Source organism: Thunnus maccoyii, chromosome 23 (genome assembly GCF_910596095.1).
Source record: "Thunnus maccoyii chromosome 23, fThuMac1.1, whole genome shotgun sequence".
NCBI classification, from domain to species: Eukaryota; Metazoa; Chordata; class Actinopteri; order Scombriformes; family Scombridae; genus Thunnus; species Thunnus maccoyii.
Window position 1 is genome coordinate 24,651,838 of NC_056555.1, and position 12,047 is coordinate 24,663,884.

Genomic DNA, 12,047 nt, shown 5'->3' on the forward strand with positions numbered 1-12,047 from the left:
TCTATATATTCAATTCAAATCCTTCACTGAAGTTCACATGTTTGGTTAATATATTTTTGGTATTTCCCTGAGCACAAATCTGTAGAATTTAAATTTAAAATCCACAGTCTTATTCTGTGTAAAAATGATTTCCAAAGTTTAAACTAATATGAGTCTTCAGCAGTCTGAGTTACACATATCAAGTAAGTATTTTTGTGTTTCTTCAGTGTTTCCTTGCTGAGCTGCAGTGGAGGGATCATAACTCAAAGAGGGAATTTTGAACTAAATAGTCTGTAACTTTGAGTCAGACAAATCAAGTGGGAGTCTACCAAACTGTCAAAGCCTCATATCAGCTTCAGCTGAACTTATGAACTCATTTCCTACAGTGTAGCTGTGTTAGGAAGAGACCACTTCACAGTCAGTATGGACAGGAGGAATCATTACTGCCACCAGTAACATGTTTTAATTACACAAACCTACTAAACTACCAAATACAGGAAGAAGGAGGTCATGTAATAAATAAGGAACAGGTTTAGTTCAACATGTCTGATTTCATATTGATCCTCTAATTTCAGACTTGACTGAGTTCAGCAGCATTTTATGAATCAATTTTATGATTGAACTCATGGAAGTCAACTCAATAAATATTATTATTATTATTATTATTATTATTATTATTATTATCATCACAATAAAGGGAGTTAATCTATGGAACAACCATAATGAAGAAATGAAAACATGTAGAACATTAATTAAACAAATCTTTAAAAATAACATATTGAACAGATATAGAATGGATGAACAAAGAGGTGGTCTGGAATAATATGATTTGGTACAGAGTGTCTTTTTGACTTGTGTTGTTTCTGTTTGTTGTTATTGGTTCTATGCAAGTTATCTTTATTCTCTTGTGTTGATTTGAATGTTTTTGGCTTTGATTTGATTGATAAATTATAAAAAGGGGTAGGACTAGAAAAGTTCCATTGAATGGTTATTATTTGTGTTGCTTACTGAAAGTTTGCTGTTATTTTTATTTCTTTTGTTTTGCTGCCTATATATTTTATTTTGTTATTTTAACATGTTCAAACTAAAAAATAATCTAATCTAATGAATCAGGACATAGTAATGTTGAACTACACATTTAAAACCTAAACACATCTGATTGGATTATAAATGGATTTTAATCTACATCATTTATTCTTTATTCAGATTGTGGCTCTGCAGGTTGTCAGAGACCAGCTGTGCTTCTCTGGTCTCGGCTCTGAAGTCCAACCCCTCCCATCTGAGAGATCTGGATGTAAGAGGAAACGACCTGAAAGTCTCAGGATTAAAACTACTGTGTGATTTTCTGGAGAGTCCAGACTGTAGACTGGAGACTCTGAGGTCAGTTCACTGACTGTCTGTTACTATTGTTGATCTTAATGTTTAACAACTGAACCTAATTTATGTACATACATAACTTACATCCATGAAGTTCATTTTCTTTTTTCCATATTTTCATTTTTTTACTGTACAAAGTTTAGTCCGTAGTTATAAAAGATGACTGATTCTTAAAGAAACTGTAGAAAATGTCCACTGTTAGTTGTTAAAATAAATGAATGCTTATAACTTTTGGTAAAGAGTCACATCTGTATGCAGAAGATCCTCTCAACTAATATCTGTTTTGAATTGATCAAGTTTACTTGCTGAAGGAGAAATATTTCTTTTATTAGATTATTTAATGTTTTTTACACAATAATGTCTGATAATTGATATTGATCCTTCACAATAATCTCTCTCTCTCTCTCTCACACACACACACACACACACACTGATCTAAATGCAGGTGTTTAAAGTAATTTTTATGAATCAGTGTTGACATGAATATGTGTCTGAATGTTGTGGTGACATTTGGATGATGTCTGTAGAAGGCTGACATCATGATGATCCACAATAACACAATGACAAAGTTACTCTGCTCATTTTAGTGAAAAGTTCATTGATGAGGACATAGTAATGTTGAACTACACATTTAAAACCTGAACACATCTGATTGGATTATAAATGGATTTTAATCTACATCATTTATTCTTTATTCAGATTGAGTTCCTGCAGGTTGTCAGAGACCAGTTGTGCTTCTCTGGTCTCAGCTCTGAAGTCCAACCCCTCCCATCTGAGAGAGCTGTATCTGTCTGACAACAACGTGTGTGACGTGAAGCAGCTGTGTGATTTTCTGGAGAGTCCAGACTGTAGACTGAAGACTCTGGGGTCAGACACCATTTTTTACTTCTGTGCTGAGATTAATATGATGTGACAGTTGTGGTGACACTAAACTGCAGACATAAAGCTGATATTATGCTGATCCACACTGAGGATCTATTTTCTTCTTCAGTAGTTTAGTCCATTGACTGTCAGAACAATGTTGAGCTGCACATTTAAAACCTTCATATTACAAGAAAAATCTACACTGGATAATTCACTCTGAACCTCTGAAACTCTTGATTTTTACATTAAATTTCACCTTCACTTTAGGGCTGGGCGATATGACTAAATCGATATCAGGATTATTTCAAACTCGATTATGATTAATGAACACTTATTTATTTTATATGCTTTTTTTTTACACTGCCCTCATAGTTCGCTGACAAGGTCTGTACTGTAAACATGCTGAACTACTGGGATATTTTTTTCCAATGAAACATATGTTAACTTTGTGTTTTTTAATTAATTTTTGAAACACACACAGATAAACTATTTATGGTTATTTATAGAATATTTCAAACAGTTGAAATCAAAGTACACATCACTTGAAATGAAAATGTCTTGTGAAAAAGGTCACATTTTAGTTCTAAAGTAAAAAGCAAGTTCCCTAAAAAAAAAAGTAGAAAATAATAACTTGTATCTCTTGCAAACAAAATAAATTATTTTAAATAACGCCATGTGTGAAAATGTTAATGCAACACTGCTGATTAAGAGAAAGAGAAAAGCTTGGACAAGACACCTCCAGTGGATCAACAGGCTGTATCTGAGGCATGTCACAATGTTTCCTCCTGAACTGAAAACCCCTCAGATGGCGAGCTAGTGGCTGGCATGCGAAAGTACTTTTTTACCACCTTGCTTTTAGTGGGAAAGTGTACATGATTCTTTCTCCACCATTCCAGTGGATTTTCCTCACTATCCAGCATGAGAGACACCAAGTAGCTGCTCAGCTGTGCTTCTACTGTTTGCTGAAATGACACAGTGGGTGCAATTGAAAGGGTTGCCTCACTTCCTTTGAAAAAACTTCCTAATAACCTCCTTGGTTTCTTTGCTTATGATGAAGACGTAGACGGCTCTGTGCTCTCTGGGGTACTTTCCCTGTGGACTGCAGCTGCTGACTCCATCATCTCTGTTCTGACTTCTTCCTGAATGGTGGGGACATGGTGTGCAGAAGTGTATGCTTCCAGTAGCTCTTCTGTGATGGGTTCTGAGAACTTCTCCTTAAGGATGCAGGTTTTGATTGTTTTAGTGAGCTCCATGTCATCTTCGTCCTCAGCCAGCACTCATGAATGGAGGATGTGTAGGACAGAGTTCACAAATGAAATGGTCACATACTCTTCTCCTGACAGGGCATCTGTGAACTCCATCAATGGGGAGAGAGCTTTGTTGACAGCCTCTAAGACATCCAGGTCAGCCCAAGATGGAACAAGTTGCCTTGATTTCTCATCATCAGCGAGGACCTGTGTGATGGCTTTCTTTTGCTCAAGGATCCTTGCAGTCATCATTTGCATTGATCCCCATCTGGTGGCACATGCAGTTTTCAACTTGTGTTGTGGCAGGTTCAGCTCTTGTTGTGCCTTCACAAGCACCTTCTTCTTTTTCCAACTATAGGAAAAAGCACTGACAATATTTTTGCAAACCCTAATTTCCCGCTGCACACGTTGATCTTCTGTTGCATTTTCTGAAATACACACACATGAAAAGATGAATTATTATTTTATAAAGAGGGTTTGACTAATACCTAAAGACTTTACAAACTGTAAAACTTAAGCAAAATAATAGATGAGGAGAAATCTCTTAATTCAAAGCTACTTAATTAATAATAGATTAATAACAGACTTCTAGAGTAATTTTTATTTCTACTTTAATGATGAGTCATTGTAGCGTTGTTTTACATTGTAATGTGAAGTTAACATTGTAATATGAAGCACATCGTAACATTAAGAAAAGCGCTATATGAATAGTTTATTATTATTGTCACAGTATTTATTTAAACTAAAAGATAGCTCTAGCTCAACTGTAGCATAGTGTCTGATCAGCTGATGTGTTACCTATCGATTGCCAGGTGCAACCTGTGTCCAAAACATTGCTCCCGTGTCCGTCCATTGAGCTGTGTAGCTTTGACGACATTAGTGCTGTTGTCTGTCGTAATGGTCATGAGGTTCTCTTCCATGAGGTCCCATGCAGACAGCATATTTCTCAGGCCCTGTGCAATCATTTCTGATGTGTCATCATCTGCAAAATATGCCGTCTTCAGGCATCTGTTGCACAGGTTCCATTCATCATCAATGTAGTGCGACGTAAGGCTCAAGTATGGCTCCATCCTTGTACTTGACCAGAGATCAGACGTTCCTACAAAGTACCGAACAGATTTGAGTTCAGCAGCTACCTTCTCACGACATGTTTTGTACATGTTGGGCACCGCTGTTTGGGAAAAATATTTTAGCGATGGCACAGCATATCTTTTGTCGAGGGTTTTAACAAGATGTTTAAACCCACTATGTTCCACAGTGGCTATGGGATCCATATCCTTCATGATGTAATATGCAATAGCATCAGTAATTTCTTTCCATCTTCTTGAATCCTTTGCATAATGTGCGGCATTTGTAAATGCTTGTGTTAGCGTCAGCTGCTTTGTGGAAGCACTTTAGCGTTTGTCAGTCTCTGTCAGTCTATTTGAACCATGAACTCTTCATATTCAGTAATGTGATTGTGTTCCAAGTGATTAAACAGATTGGAGGTGTTACCTTTGGTCACTGAAATTGTTTTTCCAAAGTGTTTACATTTGACTTATTTTTGCTCTGTGTCGTCTTCACTGAAGCTGAAATGTGTCCAAACCACAGACACGGTATTCTTTTTGGTTATAAGCTGCTCAGGTTGAGGCCTATTTGTTGGCTCAGTGTTAGTGCTTGTGTCATCCATGGTGCCAGCTTGCTTTGAGTGAATTCGCACTAACGTTAGTTGGACGGGGCGGAGGCACATGACTGAACACAACATAGTATTGTTTTAAAGGGACAGTTCATGAACGCACGCTTTGGGGAAATTATTAACCGACTTAACCAACATGAGAAAGATTAAGTCAGTAAGAGGGTCTTAATGTCGGTCTTGATACATTTTCGGTTAATTGCCCAGCTCTACTTCACTTTAAATTTTGTTCTTTAAATTTAAACCAAAAACCTCAATCAGACAGCAACAAATATAATATCCAGTATTTACTTGTGCCAACACTATTATGAAGCTGTGCAGTGTTTATATTAACAGAAATATTTAAACACAAGATGCTGTGATTTTTTTCATGGCATTAAATGTAAATAATGTCGATATGTTGAACATCATTTTCCTCCTATTTTCCCAACATCCATCCGGACATATTTGATATCATTATAAATGTTGGGATCTTGAGTAGAATCTGAAATATTCATGTGGATTTTTAACTTGTGTTTGGCTGCACAACATGAGTTTGTATAGATGGAGTCACTGGTGGAGCTGCAGAGTTTAAGAGGTGAAGTCACTACGTCTTTATTGAAGTAGCAGCATGCTGTCATTAATATTAACGAGAGCTCTTTTTCACTGTTTGTATTTGAAAGTCTTTAACCTGCATCCTGTTGGGTTCAGCTGGTTGGAGTTTCCATTTTCTAAACTTCTACATTCTAAACCTTCTTCAGCTCTGAACAGATTATGAAACTTTGCATGATTTCAAACATGAACTTTGTTTTCTAAAGTAACGTCATTCATTTTTTATTCAGATTGAGTGGCTGCAGTTTGTCAGAGATCAGCTGTGCTTATCTGGTCTCAGCTCTGAAGTCCAACCCCTCATCCCATCTGAGATATCTGGATCTAAGAGGAAATAACTTGAAGGACTCGGACATGAAACAGCTGTCTGATCTTAAGGAGAGTCCAGACTGTAGACTGGAGACTCTGAGGTCAGTTCACTGACTGTAGAAACTGTAGAAAATGTCCACTGTTAGTTGTTAAAGTAAATGAATGTTCATAATTTTTGGTAAAGAGTCACATCTGTATACAGAAGATCCTCTCAACTAATATCTGTTTTAAATTGATCAAGTTTACTTGCTGAAGGAGAAATATTTCTTTATTATATTATTTCATGTGTTTAATGAATAATATCTGATCATTGATATTTATTTTTTAGAACACACACACACACACACATACAGGGACACAGAGAGATCAATACAGGTGTTTAAAGTATTTTTTATAAATCAGTGTTGACATGAATATGTGTCTGAATGTTGTGGTGACATTTGGATGATATCTGTAGAAGGCTGACATCACAGCCAGCAGGACAGGGCGGCACTGGGGGGCAATGTCTGTCCAATTGGGATGTTGTGCCCCACCCAAACTTCAGATTCATGGAAACTTCCTGTCTTACTGTACGTGACTGAAGTTAGGCTACATCGCACACACACTGTCACAACACAGTTTCATGTAGCTAACAGCTAGATGAAAGTTGGAAACTGTGGCTAAGCAGTTATGTTTGAGCCACTTTTTAACAAAAACTCATCCAGAGGATGAAGCATGTTGGGACCAGGCCGTGCCTTAAAGTGAAGTCACAGCAGGATGGTTGTGAGACATTTGTTGGCTCTAAAGTAGGGCTGCTCGATTATGGCAAATATCATACTCACGATTATTTTGGTCAATATTGAAATCACAAGTATTTAACACAATTGCATTTTGACTCATGGAACAGAAACGCTTCCATTTTATTAAATGTAGCAGTCGACACTGACTCTGAGTGTCTCACAGAGACCCCATGTTTTGGGTTTTTTTTCTGTTGCATTCAGTGAAGCGTAATCTGCACAGACAGCTGTTTAAATCACAGAAATATCCGGCTGTATATGTGTTTTAGGCATGCACGATATTGGATTTTCCATCTCATTTTTGCCGATGCCGATATATGTGCACATTTTATCCACCTGGCTGAGGAGACTATTACACCTGCAATCATAGATTGTACAATGATCAAGAAAGACAATATATGAAGGAAGAACTTATGAAGACTGGAGTTCAGGAGCTCAGCATTAAAACACATGAACCTGCCAAGTGGTTGGAGCAGTAGTTTTCTTTGAGTTTATCAGACAGACAGGAGTAATGTGCAGGATTTAATATTTGGTCCACAGTCCGCAGCAGAAGGTGGCGGTAATGCACCTCATACGCTGGTTGCCAATAGCTGTTATAAACCAAAAAGGAGAAGAAAAAGAAAACGTTCTTTCCAACAGAGTGGTACATCCTGTCAGCCGAGGTGTTTCCTATCTCTGCATCCGAACACAGCAGCTCCTCTGCGGACTGTTTCATCCTGACGATCCCGGTGTTTCCTCCGCAGGCTCCACTTCACACAGCTGCCCGACAGACCCGCTGCTTCTTCCCGCTTTAACCTGAATAACAAACCGGGGCTCGGTGCTCCGGTTGGATCCAGACGGAGAGCCGGGGCTAGCTGGGAGGCTAGCGGAGCGTTAGCCGCAGCATGACCGGAAGGAAGCACAGCCAGCTAGCCTCCGCTAGCCTCCCAGCTAACGTTACCTCCGGTTTCACTACAGGCAGATTCACTCGCTACAGTGGGCGAGGAAATAAAACCAATGAATCAATAAGTACAAACACTGTTGATTTCTTCCCGTGGAGCCGACATGCAAACTATTTAGGTTCAGTAAATCCCAGCTGTCAGTCAGCCTGGTGAAGGCAGGTTAGTCTGTGGACAGAGACGCTTAACGCCTGTCGGAGGCGTTTAAGGAGGAGCGAAAGCGCACCGCTGTAAAGGAAAGAGGTTTGCTGGATTTAGAACACAAGACAAAACGAGAGCATCACTGCGAAATGACAATAATAAACAATAATCGTTTTATCTCCATTATCTTGTTTTCATAATCGTTGGAAGCCAAAATCGATTAATCGCACATTCCTACTCTAAAGGACCCTTCAGTCACCAAATACGGTGTAACAACAGATCCAGATGCGCATCAGATCATCCATGTTGACTGGACACCTGAACAACTTGACGTTTTTGTCTTTTGAAAGAGAACTAACTGACACTTGTGATTACAAAGACATAATCAACCTTTCCAACTCAAAGCCCAGAAGACTCGGCCTTGTGTAGGAATAGTAGCCGCAGGTAAGCCAGTGTTATTTATCCTGGCCCGCCGTGGCATGTTAGGACTGTGGTTTCTGTGAGGAAGTTCTGAACCGTAACATATTCATTGTTCAATTTGTTTCAAGGGTTATGCAGTGTTGGTTTGGTTATTACAGTGGAAACCGCCTGTATTGATCACAGTTACAGTGATCAATCGCTTATATGGATCACAAAGCTTGAGACTGAATCATTCTTATACAAATGTTGTTTAAATAGTTTGCTTATACTAATCAAGTACAGTGTTCATTTTGGGTCTTTTCATACATGAATCCATATGGAAAAAATTTAAAATTTCAGTAATTCTATTTTTTTTTATTTTACTCCCATGAAACATGTTTGATATGTTCCTGGCGGCTGCGGCACCATTACTGCCTCGTGGTAACCCGTCTGCTTCCAGCTGGTGACCTGAGGCTGCTGCTGCCTGCACATTGAAATCATGACGGGAAAAAGAAAATCATTTTCTCTCAATCAAAAACGTCATCTCCTCTAAGCTCATGACAAACTGCCAAAAACCAGCCAACGAGATGCAGCAGCGACACAACAACCAGCGTTTAAACAGCTGTACTGTATTTTGAAACAGTCAGTAAAATTCATTAAATAGAGAAGCTGCTCGTTTCATTACTTTATATTCATGTAATAAATATACAAATGTCAATTAGATGGTATTCTGCATGAGAAATAAAGAAAAGATGTTTAAAAATCAGTTATAATAATCATCTGTTGATAGTGATCAATTTGATCCAGACAGATGTGATCAATATAAACAGTTTCCACTTTATTGTGTTATTTCTTCTTTTATGTATAGAAAGCCATTCATCTGACTCATTTACGTTAAACTACCAAAAAAAAGAAAGAAATGTCTGATCTATGAGCATGTAAAAAGGAGTGCCCACCCGTGACGACCTTGTGCCCCCCTGCTGATAATTGTCTGGCGCCGCTCTGGCTGATATTATGATGATCCACAATAACACAATGACAAAGTTACTCTGCTCATTTTAGTGAAAAGCTGATTGATGAGGACATAGTAATGTTGAACTACACATTTAAAACCTGAACACATCTGATTGGATTATAAATGGATTTTAATCTACATCATTTATTCTTTATTCAGATTGACTGACTGCAGGTTGTCAGAGACCAGTTGTGCTTCTCTGGTCTCAGCTCTGAAGTCCAACCCCTCCCATCTGAGAAAGCTGAATCGGTCTGGAGGAGAGTTTCAGGAATCAGACGTGAAGCTACTGTGTGATTTTCTGGAGAGTCCAGACTGTAGACTGGAGACTCTGAGGTCAGTTCACTGACTGTCTGTTACTATTGTTGATCTTAATGTTCAACAACTGAACCTAATTTATGTACATACATAACTTACATCCATGAAGTTCATTTTCTTTTTTCCATATTTTCATTTTTTTACTGTACAAAGTTTAGTCTGTAGTTATAAAAGATGACTGATTCTTAAAGAAACTGTAGAAAATGTCCACTGTTAGTTGTTAAAATAAATGAATGTTTATAACTTTTGGTAAAGAGTCACATCTGTATACAGAAGATCCTCTCAACTAATATCTGTTTTGAATTGATCAAGTTTACTTGCTGAAGGAGAAATATTTCTTTTATTAGATTATTTAATGTTTTTTACACAATAATGTCTGATAATTGATATTGATCCTTCACATTAATCTCTCTCTCAAACACACTGATCTAAATGCAGGTGTTTAAAGTATTTTTTATGAATCAGTGTTGACATGAATATGTGTCTGAATGTTGTGGTGACATTTGGATGATGTCTGTAGAAGGCTGACATCATGATGATCCACAATAACACAATGACAAAGTTACTCTGCTCATTTTAGTGAAAAGCTCATTGATGAGGACATAGTAATGTTGAACTACACATTTAAAACCTGAACACATCTGATTGGATTATAAATGGATTTTAATTTACATAATTTATTCTTTATTCAGATTGTGGGGCTGCAGGTTGTCAGAGATCAGCTGTGCTTCTCTGGCCTCAGCTCTGAAGTCCAACCCCTCCCATCTGAGACACCTGAATCTGTCTCTAAACGACGTGTGTGACGTGAAGCAGCTGTGTGATTTTCTGGAGAGTCCACACTGTAGACTGGAGGTTCTGGGGTCAGACAACATTTTTTATTTCTGTGCTGAGATTAATATGATGTGACAGTTGTGGTGACACTAAACTGCAGACATAAAGCTGATATTATGCTGATCCACACTGAGGATCTATTTTCTTCTTCAGTGGTTTAGTCCATTGACTGTCAGAACAATGTTGAGCTGCACATTTAAAACCTTCATATAACAAGAAAAATCTACACTGGATAATTCACTCTGAACCTCTGAAACTCTGTTTTTATCTTTTCTATTTGACAGTTTTTAACCTGCATCCTGTTGGGTTCAGCTGTTTGGAGTTTCCATCTTCTAAACTTTAGGACAAAAAAATAGATTTTCAGATTAATTGCGATTCTTATTTGAATGATCAATAATTGATTCTTGAAATCCAGAGATGGATCTTTGCATTTGTGTCTTTACTCAGTAAACATGTACATGTGCTCTGTGTTGTGTGTGTGCAGTGGTTACTTGTTGTAAATGGTTCAGTTAGAGCAGCATGATGTGTAAAATGTCCACTTTGTTTAAATCCAGTTATTACAACGTGCACAAAAATCTTATTTTAAGTGTAAAAGTAACGTAGATGCTAGCTGCTATATTAGCTGCCTTGAGTCACCACAGTCCCGTAAACCGTGACGTGAATAGTTTCAGTCTGTGGACCCGCCGCAGTTTACGGGACTGTGGTGACTCAGGATGGTCAGCTGACTCTGGCTGTCTCGTAGGGGATCTAGAGATCACATCTACAAGAGGAACAGACTGAAAAAAGACTCCACACACTGATCTGAGCTCTGGGTTTGTGTTTGTTAACGAGATATTATCTCTGACTACGAGATGTGAAAGCGTGGAAGTGGACTGAACAGTGTGCAGATTCTACTGTATTCAGTCTGTCTCTACCTGCCGGGGAGCTAACGCCAGCCAGCAGCTGTCTGCAGGTATCAGACTGATGTCAACACAAATACAAACAGTGCAGATGAACTAATGAGCAGACTTTCAGTTTCTGCTGTCTGTGCTCAAAGTGATAAAGCTGAAACAGCAGGTACTGACAGTCCATGTGTTGCATTATGGGATAGCATTTATGTGTTTTAAATGTACATAATGATGAAGCTCTTGCAAGTGATGCAGGTCTTTTATTATTCTTGCTCAACTGTTTTACACATGTAGACCTAAAACATATAAATGTGTCGTGTTTTAGTCTTTTGACATTTTTACTTGTGTTTGGCTGAACAACATGAGTTTGTATAGACGGTAGGGCTGCTCGATTATGGCAAAAATCATAATCACGATTATTTAACACAATTACTTTTTGACTCTCATTTTTGCCAATGCTGATATATATGCACATATTTTTTTCCACCTGGCTGAGGAGACTATTACACCTGCAATCATAGATTGTACTAATGATCAAGAAAGACAATATATGAAGGAAGAACTTATGAAGACTGGAGTTCAGGAGCTCAGCATTAAAACTCATGAACCTGCCAAGTGGGAGGAGCAGTAGTTTTCTTTGACTTTATCAGACAGACAGGAGTAATGTGCAGGATTTAATCTTTGGTCCACAGTCCGAAGCAGAAGGTGG

General features: G+C 38.1%; 1 protein-coding gene across 3 annotated transcripts in view; it reads left to right on the forward strand.

Annotated features, from left to right (window-relative positions):
• Positions 1–12,047, forward strand: part of LOC121890612 (NACHT, LRR and PYD domains-containing protein 3-like) — a 28,725-nt gene that overhangs the window by 10,072 nt on the left and 6,606 nt on the right. For all 3 annotated transcript variants that reach the window (XM_042403056.1, XM_042403057.1, XM_042403058.1), the window contains exons 6-8: positions 1,186–1,359; positions 5,961–6,137; positions 9,465–9,479. In XM_042403056.1, the coding sequence (XP_042258990.1) occupies positions 1,186–1,359; positions 5,961–6,137; positions 9,465–9,479 (366 nt within the window). The remainder of the gene's footprint in view (positions 1–1,185; positions 1,360–5,960; positions 6,138–9,464; positions 9,480–12,047) is intronic.